Source organism: Pogoniulus pusillus, chromosome 17 (assembly GCF_015220805.1).
Source record: "Pogoniulus pusillus isolate bPogPus1 chromosome 17, bPogPus1.pri, whole genome shotgun sequence".
Taxonomy (NCBI): Eukaryota; Metazoa; Chordata; class Aves; order Piciformes; family Lybiidae; genus Pogoniulus; species Pogoniulus pusillus.
This window is the reverse complement of record NC_087280.1, coordinates 15,362,500-15,382,201: the sequence shown is the minus strand read 5'-3', so window position 1 is coordinate 15,382,201 and position 19,702 is coordinate 15,362,500. Positions and strand designations below refer to the sequence as shown.

The window sequence follows — 19,702 nt, the reverse complement described above, 5'->3', positions numbered from 1 at the left end:
CAGTGCCTGAAGTGGGCCTGCAAGAAAGCTGGGGAGGGTCTTTTAACAAGGGCTTGTAGACACTGGTAAAGGGGCAATGACTTTGAACAGGCAGAGGGCAGATTTAGACTGGAGATTAGGAAGAAACTCTTTAGAGTGAAGGTGGTGAGACACTGGCACAGCGTGCCCAGGGAGGCTGTGGATGCCTCCTCCCTGGAGGATGTTCAAGGGCAGGCTGGATGGGGCCTTGAACACCCTGGGCTAGTGGAAGGTGTCCCTGTCCATGGCAGCAGGGTTGTAACTAGATGATCTTTAAGGTCCCTTCCAATCCAACTCATTCTATGATTCTGTGTTTGCACATTTGGGCTGTCTCCATCTTGTTTTGCCTCCTCAGGCAGAATCCTTATTGCAGCACAGGCTGGCAACTGGGAAACAGTTCAGAGTGGACTACCTGCAACCTTATTGTCATGCAACAAGTGACAAGAGGAAATGGCCTCAAGTCCTGCCAAGGGAGGCTCAAGTTGGGTATTAGGAAAAATCACAAAATCACAGCACTAACCAGGTTGGGAAGGACCTTTGAGATCATTAGTCCAACCTATCACCTAACACCTTCTAATCAACTAAACCACAGCACTAAGTGCCTCATCCAGCCTCCTTTTAAACACCTCCAGGGAGTCACCAGGGACAGTGACTCCACCACCTCCCCAGGCAGCCCATTCCAATGCCAATCACTCTTCCTGTGAAGAACTTCCTCCCAACATCCAGCCTGAACCTGCCCTGGCACAGCTTGAGACTGTGCCCTCTTCTTCTGTCACTGGTTGCCTGGGAGAAGAGATCAACCCCACCTGGCTACAAAGTCCTTTCAGGTAGTTGCAGACAGCAATGAGGTCCCCCCTGAGCCTCCTCTTCTTTCTTCCCAGAAAGAGTTCTCAGGCCCTGGAAGAGGCTGCCCAGGGAGTGGATGGTGGACTCACAGTCCCTGGAGGTGTCTATAAGACACCTGGATGTGGTGCTGAGGGATGCTCATAGAATGGATTAGGTTGCAAATGACTTAAAAGCTCATCCAGTTCCAACCCCCAGCCACAGGCAGGGACACCTCCCACTAGAACAGGTCACTCAAGGCCTCATCCAACCTGGCCTTGAACACCTCCAGGGAGGGAGCAGCCACAGCCTCCCTGGGCAACCTGTGCCAGTGTCTCACCACCCTTACTGCAAAGAACTTCTTCCTAACGTCCAGTTTAAATCTCCCCTCTGCCAGTTCGAACCCATTACTCCTCATCCTGGCATTACAAGACCTTACCAATAGTCCCTCCCCAGCCCTCCTCTAGGTCCCCTTCAGATACCAGAAGGCTACTCCAAGGTCTCTTTGAAGCCTTCTCTAGGCTGCAGAGCCCCAGCTCTTGTAGCCTGCTCTCATAGCAGAGCTGCTGCAGCCCTCTGAGCATCTCCGTGGCCTCCTCTGTACTGGCTCAAACAGTTCCATGTCCTTGTGTTGGGGGAACAAGAAGGTCGCTCAGGGCCTCCTCCAACCTGGCCTTGACCGCCTCCATGAAGCTGAACTGGTAGCAGATCTGGTTCAGCGGCAGAGGCTCAGCAGCAGAGAAGGGCTCCAGGCGAGGGGCTGGACCCAAGGAGCGCAGAGGTGTCTCGCAGCCCGGGCGGTGGCGCTGGGCTCTGTGCTTCGGGGAGCCTGAGCCCCGCTGTGTTTGCCCGCAGATGTCATGGCGGCCGCAGTACCGCAGCTCCAAGTTCCGGAACGTCTACGGGAAGGTGGCGAGCAGGGAGCACTGCTTCGACGGCATCCCCATCACCAAGAACGTGCACGACAACCACTTCTGCGCCGTCAACGCCCGCTTCCTCGCCATCGTCACCGAGAGCGCCGGCGGCGGCTCCTTCCTCGTCATCCCCATCGAGCAGGTGAGCGGCTGGCCTGGGAACCCCTGCCAGCACTGGGCACTCTGCTCTGCTGGGACCCCAGCTGGAGTACTGCATCCAGCTCTGGAGCCCCTATCACAAGAGGGATGTGGAGATGCTGCAGTGTGCCCAGAGCAGGGCCACGAGGATGAGCAGAGGGCTGGAGCAGCTCTGCTGTGAGGAAAGAGTTGGGGCTGGGCAGGCTGGAGAAGAGGAGGCTCCCAGGTGACCTTCTTGTGGCCTTCCAGGGTCTGAAAGGGGTCTGCAAAAAGGCTGGGGAGGGACTTTTTAGGCTGTCAGGGAGTGACAGGACTGGGGGGAATGGAGCAAAGCTGCAGATGGGGAGATTCAGGCTGGACGTGAGGAGGAAGTTGTTGAGCATGAGAGTGGTGAGAGGCTGGAATGGGTTGCCCAGGGAGGTGGTTGAGGCCCCATGGCTGGAGGTGTTTAAGGCCAGGCTGGATGGGGCTCTGGGCAGCTTGCTCTAGGGTAGGGTGTCCTGCCCGTGGCAGGGGGGCTGGAAGTGGATGATCCATGTGGTCCCTTCCAACCATAACTGATTCTGTGACTCTATGATTTTGGAGACCTGCCTGGCTGCATTCCTGTGTGACCCTGCTTCGGCAGGGGGTTGGACTTGATCTCTGGAGGTCCCTTCCAACCCCTAACATTCTGTAATTTTTTTTTTGTGGTGTTCCCAGCACTGGGCACAGCCAGACAGGAGCTGAGCCAGCTGGTCTAGACAAGGCTTTTGCCAAGATGGGTTGGATCAGATGATCCTTGTGAAAAGGATCTGAGGGTCTTAGTTGATGGGAGGGTGACCATGAGCCAGCAATGTGCTCTTGTGACCAGGAAGGGCAATGCCATTCTGGGGTCTATTAGAAGGGCTGTGGTTCGAGAGAGGTTCTCCTGCCCCTCTGCTCTGCCCTGCTTGAGGCTGCATCTGGAATACTGTGCCCCAGTTCTGGGCCCCCCAATTCAAGAGGGACATGAAACTTGCTTGATAGAGTCCAGCGCAGAGCTACAAAGATGATGAGGGGAATGGAACATCTCTCTTATGAGGAGAGCCTGAGGGAGCTGGGGCTGTGCTGCTTGGAAAGGACACTGAGAGGTGACCTCATCAGTGGTTATAAAGATGTAAAGGTGAGTGCCAGGAGGCTGGAGCCAGGCTCTGCTCAGTGATGCCCAATGACAGGATAAGGGGCACTGGGTGGAAGCTGAGGCATAGGAAGTTTCATGTAAACATGAGGAGGAATTTTTTCCCTGTGAGGGTGACAGAACCCTGGAGCAGGCTACCCAGCGGGGCTGTGGAGTCTCCCTCTCTGGAGATATTCAAAACCTGCCTGGACACATTCCTGTGTGGTCTGGTATAGGAGCTCCTGCCTTGGCAGGGAGGTTGGGCTGGATGAGCTTTGGAGGTCCCCTCCAGCCCCTGACATTCATTCCATGATTCGTTCTGTGATTCTGTGATTCCACCTTTCTGTGACCTCTGCACTACCACTCCTGTTTGCAGCACGTATCCTTTCTCCCCAGCACTGGACACCCAAGGGTCAGCTGGACAGGAGCTGGGCCAGCTTGTCTAGACAGGGCTTTTGCCAAGACAGGTTGGACCAGATGATTCTGGTGGTCCCTCCCAACCTGACATTCCATGACCTCTGTGCTACCAGCCCTGTTTGCAGCACAGATCTTTTCTCCCTACCACGCTGAGCTTTTCCTTCCCCAGCTCAGATGTCCTCCAGCCCTTTGCACGAGTGCCCATGTGAATCCTCCCATCTCCTGCCTGTGCAGCTTTTCAAAGCCCATAAATTCAGCTGATGCTTTAGAAGCTGCCCCCTGGGACCAGGCTTGCTGAGCAGCCGTGGCTCCTGGCCCAGCTCTCAGCAGACACAGAGCTGCAGTTCGTGGAGGCAAAACTGGGCAGCAGTGACCTTGACCATGAATTAAATATCTGCTTTGCTTTGCTTTCCTCCTGAAACCTGAGAGCAGGATGCTGCTCTGATGCTGCTGCTCTCCTGCAACTGCTCTGGTGTATGGATCAGCAGCCCCAAGCTGGTGCCAGCATCCCATCCCAGGGCATCCTGCTCTTGGGCAGCAGGGAAGAAATTGTTTCACAAAGGTGCTACCCTCTGCAGAGCAGCTTTTCTGAACCACATTTCCAGCTTCACATGCAAATCCTCCCTTCCTTTTGTTCCTGTTATTGCACCAAACCCAAATAAGGTTACCACAGTCTCAGGTTGTGCTGGGGGAGATATAGCCTGGATGTTAGGAGGAAGTTCTTCACAGAGAGAGTGATTTGCCCAGGAAGGTGGTGGAGTGCTGGGCCCCATTCTCTTTAACATCTTCGTAGATGATCTGGATGAGGGCATGGAGTCAGTCATCAGCAAGTGTGCAGATGACACTAAGCTGGGGGCAGATGTGGCTGGGTTGGAGGGCAGAAGGGCTCTGCAGCGGGACCTTGACCGCCTGGACAGATGGGCAGAGTCCAAGGGGATGGGGTTCAATAGCTCCAAGTGCAGGGTGCTGCACTTTGGCCACAGCAACCCCATGCAGAGATACAGGCTGGGGTCGGAGTGGCTGGAGAGCAGCCAGAGAGGGATCTGGGGGTACTGATTGATACCCACCTGAACATGAGCCAGCAGTGTGCCCAGGTGGCCAAGAGAGCCAGTGGCATCCTGGCCTGCATCAGGAATGGTGTGGTCAGCAGGAGCAGGGAGGTCATTCTGCCCCTGTACTCTGCACTGGTTAGACCTCACCTTGAGTGCTGTGTTCAGTTCTGGGCCCCCCAGTTTAGGAGGGACGTTGAGATGCTTGAGCGTGTCCAGAGAAGGGCGACGAGGCTGGGGAGAGGCCTTGAGCACAGCCCTACGAGGAGAGGCTGAGGGAGCTGGGATTGGTTAGCCTGGAGAAGAGGAGGCTCAGGGGTGACCTCATTGCTGTCTACAACTACCTGAGGGGAGGTTGTGGCCAGGAGGAGGTTGCTCTCTTCTCTCAGGTGGCCAGCACCAGAACAAGAGGACACAGCCTCAGGCTGCGCCAGGGGAAATTTAGGCTGGAGGTGAGGAGAAAGTTCTTCACTGAGAGAGTCATTGGACACTGGAATGGGCTGCCCGGGGAGGTGGTGGAGTCGCTGTCCCTGGAGCTGTTCAAGACAGGACTGGACGTGGCACTTGGTGCCATGGTCTAGCCTTGAGCTCTGTGGTAAAGGGTTGGACTTGATGATCTGTGAGATCTCTTCCAACGCTGATGATACTGTGAAATACTGTGAATTCACTTTCCTTAGCAGCCTCAGTTTAATTGAGAGCATCTCACCAAGGGTGCCACAGATAAACTTGGCTATTGCAGCAGTCAGGGAATGGAGAAGGCTAAGCAATAAGCACAGGCTAAGCTACTGATGATGCTGAGCAGGAAGGTTACTCACAGTGAGGCAGGCTGCAGGAGAGGCAGGGCAGGCAGCCGCTGGCAGAAGGCAGCCGAGGCTCCTCCGGCCGATTCAGCTTGCACTAAGGGTGCGGACGGTTGAGTTGGATCCTTCAGAAGCTTGCCCTTCGCAGTGCCAGGGGACTCTCTGCAGGAGCTGTGCAGGCAGGGAAGAACTCTAAGGTGAGCACCCCAAGGCATGAAGTACCCCAATACTTGGACCTTTCCTAGACCAAGAGCCGAGTTACCACTGCCTAGGTGTGAAGAAAGCATCCAGTCCCAGCGCGACCCCAGTGCAGGCATCTGCACGGGCACCCATGGAGTCAGAGGGGCCTTTGCTCCCCCCCTGCACACCTGCAGGGCAGGGGAGCAGGATTTTCTGCCTTCCCTCTCCCATTCAAACCATGGAGGGAGAGGGATTCCGGGCTATCCAGGACTCCAGGACACCTTCCAACCTGGGTGATTCTATGACGATTCAACCACTGCCTTGAGCAGCCTGTCCCAGGGTTCGGCAACACTTTCAGATGCCACATAAGAAGGCAAAACACTTGTAAAGACACCCCACACATGAAGGCATCACATATGAAGGCACCACACTTGTAAAGACACATCACATATGAAAGCATCACATATGAAGGCACCACACTTGTAAGGACACACCACATATGAAGGCATCACATAAGAAGGCACCACACTTGTAAAGACACACCACATATGAAGGCATCACACGTGTAAGGACACACCACATATGAAGGCACAACACTTGTAAGGACACACCACATATGAAGGCATCACATAAGAAGGCTCCACACTTGTAAGGACACATCACATATGAAGGCATCACATAAGAAGGCACAAGACTTGTAAGGACACATCACATATGAAGGCATCACACATGAAGGCACCACACTTGCAAGGACACACCACATATGAAGGCATCACATAAGAAGGCACAACACTTGTAAAGACACACCACATATGAAGGCATCACACGTGTAAGGACACACCACATATGAAGGCACAACACTCGTAAGGACACACCACATATGAAGGCATCACATAAGAAGGCTCCACACTTGTAAGGACACATCACATATGAAGGCATCACATAAGAAGGCACTACACTTGTAAGGACACATCACATATGAAGGCATCACACATGAAGGCACCACACTTGCAAGGACACACCACATATGAAGGCACAACACTTGTAAGGACACACCACATATGAAGGCATCACATATGAAGGCTCCACACTTGTAAGGACACACCACATATGAAGGCATCACATAAGAAGGCACCACACTTGTAAGGACACATCACATATGAAGGCACAACTCTTGTAAGGGGAGAAATCAGCTGCCTCTCAGTCTCCTGGATAGCAAAGTCACCATGTCAAACCCATTGTTTTTTCCAACCAAGAGGGGAAAATATGAGATTTGGGGTGGAGGAAGGCTTCTCTCCAAGCTGTGGTATTCCTCATAGATGTTTCCCATCTCCTGTGGATCTCTGGATTAGAATCAGCTACAGATGGAGGAAATTCTAATCAGTGCTGTAATTGCAGCTCACAGCTTGACTCTTATTAACATTCGTAAAACCAGGAGCTTTGTCTGAACACTTAGAAGGCTCCAGCCCCACCTCTGCCTCTCTCCCAAGCTGGGAGGATGCCCATCCACACTCCACTTGCTCCTCACCCTAAATCCTGAGCTTTTAACCCACTATTGTCAGGGATATTTTTTAATCTCTGAGCAGAGGGAGCAGGATGCTGTTTCCAACCTTTTCCAAAGGGATCATCAGGAAATCCTGGCAAGATTCACCCAGGAAATCCCTGTTGGAGCAGACCTTGGCTCCCCATGTCAAGTGGCTGCACACCCCTTTGTGCAGCCTCATAATTTCATTATTATTATTATTTTATTATTTTTGTAATAGGGGTTGATTAGCTCATTAAGAGCAAACTCATTTTCTCTTGGAGATCAGCAGCCCTCTAATTAATTGGCATCCATATTTAGCTGAACATAATTAAGGTAACCTAGATACTGCAGATCTGCTCAGCATCTGATTTGCTGCCAACCTTCATTTTGTTTTTTCTTCCCCCCCCCCTTTTTTTCTTTACCCTCTGTTCTACTCAGAGGCTTTCACCCCAGCCCCCCCTGCTTCACACTCTGACTGATGACGTTTGCATCCGTCCAGCCATATGTTCCTCTGCCTGCACAGCAGAAATGCTGCTTCCTCCTGCCTTCACCTCATGATGGAATCATCATCATCATAGAATCATAGAATCAAGCAGGTTGGAAGAGACCTCTAACCTCATCCAGTCCAACCTAGCACCCAGCACTATCCAATCAACCAGACCATGGCACTAAGTGCCTCATCCAGGCTTTTCCTGAACACATCCAGGGATGGTGACTTGACCACCTCCCTGGGCAGCCCATTCCAATGCCAATCACTCTCTCTGCCAAGAACTTACTTCTAACATCTAGCCTATACTTTCCCTGGCACAACTTGAGACTGTGTCCCCTTGTTCTGTTGCTGATTGCCTGGGAGAAGAGTCCAACCCCACCTGGCTACAACATCATCATCATTGTCGTCATCGTTGTCATAGAATGGTTGGGGTTGGGAGGGAGCTTAAAGCTCATCTAGTTCCATCCTCCCCACTGCCATGGGCAGGGACACCTTCCACTAGAGTAAGCTGCTCAAAGGCCTCGTCCAACCTGGCCTTGAACACCTCCAGGGAGAGGGCATCCACAGTCTCCTGGGCAATCTGCTATTTAGTGTCAAAGTTTGGGGTTTTTAACTTCCAAATCAGAAATGGGTTAGGCTGGAAGAGACCTCAAAGTTCATCCAGTTCCAACTCCCTGCCATAGGCAGGGACACCTCTCACTAGAACAGGGCACTCGAGGCCTCATCCAACCTGGCCTCGAACACCTCCAGGAAGGGAGCAGCCACAGCCTCCCTGGGCAACCTGTGCCAGTGTCTCACCACCCTCACTGCAAAGAACTTCTTCCTCATCTCCAGTCTAAATCTCCCTTCCTCAGGCTTCAATCCATTACCCCTCACTCTGTCACCACAAATCCTTGCAAGTCTCCTGCAGCCCCTTTCAGGTGTTGGAAGGCTGCTCTAAGGTCTCCCTTGAGCCTCTTCTTCTCCAGGCTGAGAAGCCCCAACCCTCTCAGCCCGTCCACACAGGAGAGGTTGCTGCAGCCCTCTGAGCATCCTTGCAGCCTCCTCTGGACCCACTCCAATAATCTGACATCCTTCTTGTGCTGGGGGCACCAAAGGGGGAGGGGATGTGCCACCACTTCTGCAAGGCTCTGGAAGTTGGAAAGGTGAGAAAGGGCTGCATGCTGTTGCTCCATCCTGCCCCAGTGATGGTCCTTGCTGAGGTGCTGAAGGGCTCCCTTTAGGGCAGACTTTGCTGAAGCAGAGTGGCTGGCACAGCTTGCACCGCAACCAGAGGGCTTTTGTTCCTCCAGAAGATGAGGAGAGGCTGTTTTCCACAGCTGGACAATGTTATCTGCCTGGAGGAAGCTCTGGGCAGGAAAGGGGAGTCTCTGTTTACATGTAGGAAGCTGAAGTCCAAAGTTCTTTCTCATTGTGGTCGTGATTGGTTGTGTGTGAGCTGATCCAGCTGCTGTGGCTGTGGTGTGGGGCTGAGATGGGGCAGGTCCTCATCACACTAGGGGCAAGTCTGCCTTGCTAGGGGTGATGGATGGGGTGATGGTTGCTGTCTGGAGCAGCAAGGAGTCTTGGGGGTCTTGCATGTGACTCTGTGTCCCCATGGGACACTGATATTCCTTTCTGCTTCCATGGGGGTCTGAACAAACCTGCCTGGGGCAGAGGCAGCCCATGGAGGCATCAGACCCATTGCTAATGCCCATAGAGAACTGGGCCCAGCTCTGGACTGCTCAGCACAGCAGAGGCATGGACCTATTGGAGCAGAACCAGAGGAGGCCACAGCAGTGATGATAGGGCTGGAAACCCTCTGCTGTGAGGCCAGGCTGAGAGTTGGAATTGTTCAGCCTGGAGAAGAGAAGGCTCCAGGGAGACCTCCTGGTGGCCTTTCAGTGATTAAAGAGGCTGAGAAGAAAGAAGAGGAGGACTTTTTCAGGGCCTGTTGTGACAGGACAAAGGGTGATGGTTGGAACTAAAAGAATGAGATTCAGACTGGAGAGAAGGGAGAAATGTTTGACACTGAGGGTGGTGAGACCTTGTCCTAGGTTGCACAGTCAGATAATAGATGCCTCAACCCAGACCCATTGCAGGTCAGGTTCTTTGTGTCTCTGAGCAACCTGCTCTACCTGCAGATGTCCCTGCTGGCTGCAGTGGGGTTGGAGTAGATGAGTTTGAAAAGTCCCTTCCCACCCAAACCAGTCTGTGACTCTTTGAGGTCCCAACCTCCCTTGGCAGCTCTGGGGAGATGGGGACAGGGTCAGCAGCTGGGCAAAGGCTGAGTTGTGCTACAATGAACCATGTGCAGGTGTCACCTGCCCCTTTGTCACCCAGCACAAAGGGCAATGACAGAGCAGCAAGCACTGTACAAGAAGGAGCACTGCCACCATCCCCTGACTGCGGCAGTAACCCGTGGGGGTGTCCCAGTGCCAGGATGGCAGCTGGCAGGCGGGAGGAGTGGGCTGCATGCCCCTGGCTCTAGGATGGCTTGTCTTGGCTCAAGGTCCTGGTGGCATCTGCTGTACCTTTGTGCTCATGGTGTAGCCCAAGGGACCTCTTGTGCTTGTCCCTCCTCTGTGGGGGCAGTGGGCAAAGCTCATGGCAGGGATGATTTCCTTCTCAAAGCTGCTGTGATTCAAAGCATGGAGAGGTTTTCTGCAGGAAAACAAACCCCAACAAAACAAAGCAACAGATTTTTCTCTCTCTTTCTCTGTGCTCTGAACCAATTTTCACATCCTTGGAGCTGTGCTACCTTGAAATTCAGGACACAGGAGACTCCCTTGGTTTGTGTGATCTTTCCTTTCTCTGATTTCAGTCTGCAGGAGATGTTTTCTTTAACCTAGAGCTGGCCAGAAAACAATAAAGACCTGAAGCATACAAAAAAAGCTGATGGTTCAGCATGACTGTTCCACACTGAAGCAGGACCTCCTGTCCCTACATTTATCAAGGAGATAACAGGAGAGAAGCTGTGGGAAGCCCAGAGCTGGGATCTGGCTGGCTTGAAACACCTGGATAAAAAAAGAAATGGCAGTGTAAGGTTTTAACAATGGCCTGAGAGGTGATGGTGGATCAGAGGAAGGGATGAGGTTGGAAAAGTTGGGGCAACAGATGCTTAGGAGGAGACATTTTTACCCTATTAATTCAGTGAATACAAGTGCTGGGGGCAGAGTGGTCACATCAACACCAAGAACGGTCTGGGCTGTGGGCAGAGTGGCTGAAAACTGCCCAGTAGAGGAAGATGTGGGGCTGGTGGTCAGCAGAAGCTGAAGAGGAGCCAATGTGTGTCAAGGTGGCCAAGAAGACCACCAGCATCCTGGCTTGGAGCAGAAATCATAGAATCATAGGATCATAGAATCAAGCAGGTTGGAAGAGACCTCCAAGCTCATCCAGTCCAACCTAGCACCCAGCCCTATCCAATCAACCAGACCATGGCACTAAGTGCCTCATCCAGGCTTTGCTTGAACACCTCCAGGGATGGCAACTCCACCACCTCCCTGGGCAGCCCATTCCAATGCCAATCACTCTCTCTGCCAACAACTTCCTCCTAACATCCAGCTTAGACCTACCCTGGCACAACTTGAGACTGGTGTGGTCAGCAGGAGTAGGGTAGGGGTTGTTCCCCTGAACTGGACACTGGTGAGGCCACACCTCAAATCCTGCGTTCACTGTTGGGCCACTCACTCCAAGAAGGACATTGAGGGGCTGGAGCAGGTCCAGAGAAGGGCAATGAAGCTGGTGGAGGGTCTGGAGAACATACTGGTGAGGAGCAGCTGAGAGAGCTGGGGGTGTTCAGCCTGGAGAAAAGGAGGCTGAGAGGAGAGCTTCTGCCTCTCTACAGCTCCCTGAAAGGAGATTAGAGCCAGGTGGGGTTGATCTCTTCTCCCAAGGAACAAGTGATAGGACAAGCAGAATCGGTCTCGTGTTGCAGCAGGGCAGGTTTAGGCTGGCTGTTAGAAGCACCTCCTTCACTGCAAGGCTTCTCAGCCCCTGGGCAGGGGTTTGACCCCTCCATCCCCGGAGGCGCTTCAGAGGGGCAGAGATGCGGTGCCGAGGGCCATGGTTTGGCCCCGAGCTTGGCGTGGTTGCAGAGAGCAGTCGGAGCGGCTGCCCTTACAGCCTGCTCCAGCGCCAAGCGCGCAGGCTCCCGCAGCGGCTGCCGGCAGCGCCGCCCGGGGATGCCGCAGCTGCGCTTTGCCCCCTCTGCCGGTTAGCGCGGAGAGAAAACGCGTCCCGGCTGCGGCAGAAGGGCGTTGTGCGACCGAGAAACACGCCTTTATTTTTAGTGCCCGTAATCCAATTTGCCAGGGACATTAGACGGGCTTTTGTCTCCTTAATTAACCAGCCTGAGCCTTGGCTGCTGCTGCGGCGGAGCGGAAGAAAGGCTTCTCCCAGTCAGGCTCTCGGGGGTTTGATCTCGGCAAATTGCTTGTCAGAGGAGCCTGTAGGCATCACTTCATGGTGCTTAGGACCGCAGGGCTCTCTGGGGCCAGCGTGGTGGAGAGGCTGAGAGCCCTGGGGCTGTGGAGCCTGGAGAAGAGCAGCCCCAGAGGGCATCTGCTCAATGCTCAGCAAGAGACGAAGGGTGGAGGGCGAGAGGATGGTGGTGCCCAGTGGCAGGACAAGGGGCAATGGGCACAAAGGGGATCCTATTAGGTTCCACCTGAAGATGAGGAGCAGATTTTTTGATGTGAGGGTGTTGGAGCCCTGGAGCAGGCTGCTCAGAGAGGTTGTGGAGTCTTTTCTGGAGAGCTTCCAACCTGCCCTGACCATTATGACTCTGGGCAAGCTGCTGTGGGTGCCCCTGTGTTAGCAGGGATGTTGGACTGGATGATGTCCAGAGGTCCCTTCCAAGCCCCACCATGCTGGGATTCTGGGATTTCCTTAGGGAATTATTTGTGTAGCTGCACAAGTGACTGATGTGACAAAGGCTGTCTCTCAGTGTACACCTCCACTACCCATCCCCTTCAGTTCAAGCTCTCATTCCTCTTTCCTTCACTAACTCCTGGTGCAGATGTTATGCTTACCTGTGCCTGGAGCCCTCCTCCTTTTGCCTCCTCCTCGCTTGAGCTGGTTCCTGTGGAGATGTGCAGGGTCCTTGGGCAAATATGCAGGCAGCATCTCAGAGAATGGCTTGGGTTGGAAGGGACCTTAAAGATCATGCCAAAGGGTTTTCTGGGTCCCTGTTAGGGATTTGTCCAATTTCTCTCTTGCTTGTTCTGGTTCTGCTTGACTTGGTTCCTAATGAAGACCAGTTAACCTGCAGCGACCTTCCCTTGTACCGCAATCAACTGGAGATCTGCCCCAGGTCAGGGAGCTGTGTGTAATTTCCTCCTCCTTGGCTCTTGAGTAGGAGAGCCCTTCTTTGAAGACAGCAGTAAATGTGTTTACTCTTAATCCTAGCCACTGGAGACTTGTGTGTACTCAAGGATTTCCTGGGAAACCCTCTAAGTCCTCTTTGGCTCTGGCAGCGCTTCTCTGATCCCCCTCTAAATGCTAATAAGGCACCAGGGAGCATCTGGGGGATGCTGCTGGGTGGGGATGGGTGGTCTGGCTGGTTCCTGGGGCTGGTGGTGGGTCCTCCTTCTTCAGGAGGGGTTTCTCACTCAGGGACAGGGCTGAGATTGATGCCCTTGTTGCTGTAGAGTTTTCTTGGTGTGATTGCCCCACTCCTGGAACCATTCCAAGGCTGGAACCATTCCAGGTCAGGTTGTTTGGGGGCTCCAGTTGAAGATTATAGAATTGTTTTCATTGAAAAAGGCTTTTAAGGTTGAGTCCAACCACCAACCCAACACCACCATGCCCTCTAAACCATGTCCTGTGGTGCCACATCTACATGTTTCTTGAACATCTCCAGGGATGGTGACTCCACCACCTCCCTAGGCAGTCTGAACACTTCCTGTAAAGATTGTTTTTCCTAATCTCCAACCTAAACCTCACCTGGATTATCTCTGAATGCTCTTTCCCACCCCAAACCACTCTGTGATTTCATGACTGGTAGCACTGAATAAGGGTTTGCACACCACTTAGACCTTCCTAGGAAAGCAGGTCAAGGGAGGTGATTCTCCCCCTCTGCTGTGCTCTGGGGAGACCCCAGCTGGAGTCCTGCATCCAGTTCTGGAGCCCCTATTACAAGAGGGATGTGGAGATGCTGGAGCATGTCCAAGAAAGGCCAGGAGGATGCTCAGAGGGCTGCAGCAGCTCTGCTATGAGGACAGACTAAAAGAGTTGGGGCTGTGCAGTCTGAAGAAGAGGAGGCTCTCAGGTGGCCTTCTTGTGGCCTTCCAGGATCTGAAGGGGGCTACAAAAAGTCCTGGGAAGGACTTTTTAGGCTGTCAGGGAGTGACAAGACTGGGGGGGAGTGGAACAAAGCTGGAGGTGAGGAGATTCAGGCTGGACATGAGGAGGAAGTTGTTCAGCATGAGAGTGGTGAGAGCCTGGGATGGGTTGCCCAGGGAGGTGGTTGAGGCCCCATGGCTGGAGGTGTTTAAGGCCAGGCTGGATGAGGCTGTGTGCAGCCTGCTCTAGGGTAGGGTGTCCCTGGGCATGGCAGGGAGGTTGGAACTGGCTGCTCCTTGTGGTGCCTTCCAGCCCTGACTGATTCTGCGATTCTATGATTCTATGAAACCTGAGGATCTGGGAATGTTCTGGGATTGTATGTCCAAGGAACCTGGTAAAAAGCAGGGTTTATTTGAAAGATTGAAATGCTTTCTCTGAGCTTCCTACTGCTTGGCTGTAAAGCAGCTGTGGAGCCCTGCTGTCAGGAGACTGAAGCTGGTGCTGCTGAGAGGCTCTGGAGAGACGACGCTTCCCGTCGCTTGAATCCGACGACGGCCAAGAGGTTCACTGAGGTGAACTCTGATATCCCAGCTCAGAGCAACGCTTTGATGACTTAGAGTGCTTAAAAGTGGTGCTTCTAAGAATAAAAAGGCTTTGCTCCTGCCAGGGATGCTGCTGCTGTTCTTTCTGGGGCAGTGCAAGCTCTTGCAGCTATGTGAATATCCCTCCTGGGCTCTGCAGGCTGCTGGTGTCTCTCTTCTCTTGCTGCTGGCCCAACCATTCCCAGGAGGAGACATCTATCTCAGTCACTCAGCTTTAAAAATTAATTGTCCTTTTTTTTTTGTCCTGGACATAATACAAATGGCACTTTGGGACGTGGTTTTGTGGCTATGGTGGTCTTAGGTGATGGGTTGGGCTCGATGATCTCAGAGGTCTTCTCCAAGTGAAACTGCTCTGTGGTAATTAACTTTCTCCCAGTCTCTCCAGCTTTGAGGGGCTGAGGTTACTGGAGGATTTGCTCCTTTCAGCCCATGTTGTGGAAACCCTTGGGGCTGTGGAGCTTGGGGAGCCACGTCACAGCCTGCTCTTGCTGATGGGATGGTATCTGGGTCACCAAGCCTCCCTTAGCCAGAGGTCAGAGACCCAGAGATTAGGATTCTCTATGACTTAATGCATGGCTGTTGGCAAGGTGCCTCGAAGAGTGACTAAGTGGGAAGCTATGGGGATGAATTCTTGATTTTCCAAGTTTATTGTCTTTTTTATTGTCTTTTGGGGGGGCTCCTTCTCTCTTTTCAGGTGTCCTTGGCATGGGCACAACCCACCACTGCTGTTGTACAAGGGCACCATGGTAGCTCCTACCTGCTTTTAACCCAAACTCCTCATTTCTTGTGCAGAAATTGTCCTTAGAAAGTATCAAGCCCTAGATCAGTTTTCCCAGGGCAGTGGTGGAGTCCCCATCCCTGGAGGGCTTTTAGAACCACAGAGGTGTGGTGCTGAGGGACATGGTTTAGTGGTGACCCAGCACTTCTGGGTTCAACAATCTTAAAGCTCTTTTCCAACTGAGACAATTCCATGATTTTAACCCAATTCAGTTTTGTCCTCTCTAAAGCCTAATGGATTTGGACTAAACCTATCAAATCTACTTTGCAGAGGAAATCACTCAGCTGGTTGCTCAGAGCTGAAGTGGCTGCATGTTAACTGCTGCCGCTAAGAGGTCCTTCTGCTGGGGATTTAACAGCTGCTGGGTGGATTTCTGCTCTAGACAGCATGGCAATGACATCATGCTAATGCAAATATGCAAATGGAGAGGGAGCTCGATAATCTGAGCTGTTGGAGGATGCAGTGTCTGCTGGCACACTTAATGTAATGACCAGGCAAGATCTGCTTTGCATCTCATTAACTCACAGGAGGGTCACTGGCTGGTACTGGGAAGCAGAACTAAAAAGAAATTATGTTTAGGTTGGTCCTTAGGAAAAAACAATCTCCTAAAGGGTTGTCAAGGCCTGGCCCAAGCTGTCCAGGGCAGTAGTGGAGTCCTCATCCCTGCAGGGGTTTCAAAGCTGTAGAGATGTGGTGCTGAGGGACATGGTTTGGTGGTGACCAGGATAGTGATGGGGTCCCCATCCCTGGAGGGGTTCCAGTGCTGTGTGGATGCGTTGCTGAGGGATGTGGTTTAGTGTTGACCTGGCATTGATGGGGTAAGGGTTGGACTTGATGCTCTTAAAGGTCTCTTCCAACGCAAACAGTTCTATGATTAGCAGCAGTGTCTCGCTGGGAGCGAATGGATTCCTATACATCAATCCAGCAGTGATGTCATGGGGCGAGCCCCTGGGCCTGATCTGGCTGCTCAGAGGGCTCCTGGCCCTTGCTTTGAGCTGTGGGTGGTGGAACCTCAACGTGTTCTCCTCAGCACGTTCCTTTGTTCCTGTTAAATGGAGCCAGGAGCTGGATACGTTAGAAGGTCAGCGCTGGAAGGGCTATGAAATATTCAGTGGCTGTGTCGAGCTGACCTAGTTAGTTTGCACGCTCCAAAGCGTGCCACCAGCTCCAGGCTGAGGCAGGGAGGCAGAGCAGGGGAGGGAAAGGTGGTGGGGTGGCTGTCCATGGAGGCATCCTGCAAGGTGCAGGAGCTTTCTGGAGTGCCCTGGAACCCAGGGGAGGGACAGGCGGTGGGGTGGCCACTTGTGGAGGCACCCCACAAGGTGCATCTTGGAACCCATCTGACATGGGAACCTCAAGAGGAAGTTGTGTTGGGTGCTGTGCACTGTCACAGAATCATTTAGGTCAGAAAAGACCTTCAACAAGTCAAACAGTTAACCCAGCAATGCCAGGTCAACACTAACCATGTTCCTCAGCACCGCATCTGCACAGCCTTGAAACCCCTCCAAGGATGGTGACTCCACCACTGCCCTGCAGCCACTAAACTGTGTCACTCAGCACCACATCTCTATGGCTTGGAAACCCTTCAAGGGATGGGGACTCCACCACTGCCCTGGGCTGCCTGGGCCAGGGCTTCCTAGTTGCTAAAGGTAGTTTGTGCCCAAGAAATGAAGAGTTTTGGTTAAAATTAGGTGAAAGCAGCCAGCACACAGCAGCTGCCAAGATGCCTTTGTGCAAGACACTGTTGGGTTGTGCCCGTGCCCAGGACACCAGAAAGAGGAGAAGGAACCCAATAAAGGCATCAAAACCAAAAATAAATCAGGAATCCATGCCCATGGCTTCCCATTTAGTCACTTTTAGAGGGACCTTCCCAACCATTAACCTTACCAGGTCCACCATTAACCCTACTCTACTAAGTCCACCACTAAGACAGATCCCCAGGCACACAGCATCTTCCTCTGTGGAGCTCTGCAGGTCCTTGCTCTGCTTGGATGGAAGGACAAGATGGTCCTTAAAGCTCTTGCAAGAATGTACATGAAGGTACATGACTGTACATATAGATGAAGATCTTCATCCATGTGGAAGGATTCCATCAAGTGGTGTCACAATTTAGATCTTTGATGTCATTAAGCAAGAGTGTTGATGACCCAAAGCCACTGGGGTTTTCTTCTGTGGTGTAGGCACATGGATCTTGCTCAGCATTGCTTCCAAATTTGGGAGGAAAGTACCAAACTCTTCATGTATGACCCAGTGGTTGGCCTACCTTGAGACCCAAGGGGTGATTTTTGACCCTTCCCAGATCCTTCAGGCCCTTCTGCCCTTGGTTTTGGATAGTCATAGAAAGAATTCCTACTGAAGTCCCCAGCTGGTGATGTTCCCTCCCTGAGGGTGGACAACCCCATGGGGCTGTGTTTATAGAAACCCACCTCCTACATGGATCCTGGGAAAACTGATGGGATAAAACCAATTCCTGACTCATTTTTAACATCTTCTCCAGCCAAAAACCCCTGTTCCAAGGAGACTTCTGGAGCTCACTCCTGTAACAAGGCCTTAAAGCGTTCAACTTTATCACTCATTTTGGTGTGTTTCCTCTCTTTTTGTCCTTTATTTCACATTACAGACAGGCAGGATCGAGCCAAACTACCCCAAAGTTTGTGGTCACCAGGGCAACGTGCTGGACATCAAGTGGAACCCCTTCATTGAGAACATCATTGCATCATGCTCCGAGGACACCTCGGTGAGTCGCGGTGCTTTGGGACGGATCCTCCTGGCAGGAGGATTAGGTTGGGTGTTGGGAAAATTAGGAAATATTAAGCTGGATATTAGGGAAAACTTCTTCCCAGAAGGGGTTCTCAGGTGCTGGAACAGGCTGCCCAGGGAGGTGGTGGAGCCACTCTCCCTGGAGGGGTTTAGAAGACGTTTGGATGCGCTGCTGAGGGATGTGATGTAGTGGTTAGTAGCTTAGCATTGGTGATGGGATGGTGAGCTCTAGGCCAGTGGTTGGACTCCATCAGCTCAATGGTCTCTTCCAACATCAACAGTCCTGTGATTCTATGATTGTAGTTGTGCAGCTCTGAGCAACCCCTGCCTTTACTTTGTATACCCAGGAATGTGGGAAAGGGGCTTGGGGCTGGCAATTGCTCAACTGTCTCAGGAATGAGGATGGGCTGAGGCCAAGTGTGAGGTCCTGCACCTGGATGGGCACAATCCTGAGCACAGATACAGGCTGCATGGCAAATGGCTGAGAGGCAGCCCTGAGGAAAAGGACCTGGGGGTCTGGGCTGATGAAAAGCTCAACATAGCAGCCCTGAGGAAAAGGACCTGGGGGTCTGGGGTGATGAAAAGCTCAACATAGCAGCCCTGAGGAAAGGGACCTGGGGGTCTGGGGTGATGAAAAGCTCAACAGGAGCCTGCAGAGTGTACAGCCCAGACAGCAACTGTGTGCTGGGCTGCAGCAAGAGCAGTGTGGGCAGCAGGGCAAGGGAGGGGATTCTGCCCCTTTGCTCTGCTCTCCTCAGACCCCACCTGGAGTCCTGTCTACAGTTCTAGAGCCCCCAACACAAGGACATGAAACTGTTGGAGAGAGTCCAGAGTAGGGCCACAAAGATGCTCAGAGGGCTGCAGCAGCTCTGTTATGAGGGCAGGCTACAAGAGCTGGGGCTCTGCAGCCTGGAGAAGAGAAAGCTTCAAAGGAGACCTTGAAGTGGCCTTCCAGTATCTGAAGGGAGCCTACAGGAGGGCTGGGGAGGGACTATTGACAAGGTGTTGTAATGACAGGATGAGGAGTAATGGGTTTGAACTGGCAGAGGGGAGATTTAAACGGGATATTAGGAAAGTGAGGGTGGTGAGACACCTGCACAGGTTGCCCAGGGAGGCTGTGGCTGCTCCCTCGGTGTTCAAGGCCAAGTTGGATGAGGCCTTGAGTGACCTGTTCTAGTAGGAGGTGTCCCTGCCTGTGGTGGGGAGTTGGAACTGGATGAGCTTTGAGGTCCCTTCCAACCTAACCCATTCTATGATTCTACCCCGGTACTCACCTTTGGCGAGGACACACCTTGACTACTGGGTTCAGTTTTAAGGCTTTCACTCCAAGAAGAACATTAGGGGCTGGACTAGGTCCAGAGAAAGGCAAGGAAGCTGATGAAGGGTCTGGAGAACAGGGCTGGTGAGAAGCAGCTGAGGGAACTGAGGTTGTTCAGCCTGGAGAAAAGGAGGCTGCGGGGAGAGCTTCTGGCTCACTACAGCTCCCTGAAAGTTGGGAGTCAGGTGGGGGTTGGTCTCTTCTCCCTAGGAACAAGTTATAGAGTGAGAGGAAAAGGCAGGTTTAGGTCAGACATTAAAAGAAACTCCTTCACTGAAAAGGTTCTGGAAAGCCTGGAGCAGGCTGCCCAGGGAGGTGATGGAATCTCCATCTCTGCAGGTGTTTCAGAGGCAGAGATGTGGTGCTGAGAGCCATGGTTTAGCATTAGCCTCGGTAGAGTTAGACTATGACCTTACAGCTCTTTTCCAACCCAGACAATTCCAGGATGCTGTGATTGGTGCAGGGCAAGGAGCAGACCGTGCCAGTGCCCAG

The 19,702-nt window shown here is 52.7% G+C and overlaps 1 protein-coding gene across 1 annotated transcript in view; it reads left to right on the top strand.

The window, feature by feature from the left end:
- Nucleotides 1-19,702, top strand: part of CORO2B (coronin 2B) — a 62,553-nt gene that overhangs the window by 30,185 nt on the left and 12,666 nt on the right. The window contains exons 4-5 of the mRNA XM_064157870.1: nucleotides 1,696-1,896; nucleotides 17,753-17,869. Coding sequence (XP_064013940.1) covers nucleotides 1,696-1,896; nucleotides 17,753-17,869 — 318 coding nt within the window. The remainder of the gene's footprint in view (nucleotides 1-1,695; nucleotides 1,897-17,752; nucleotides 17,870-19,702) is intronic.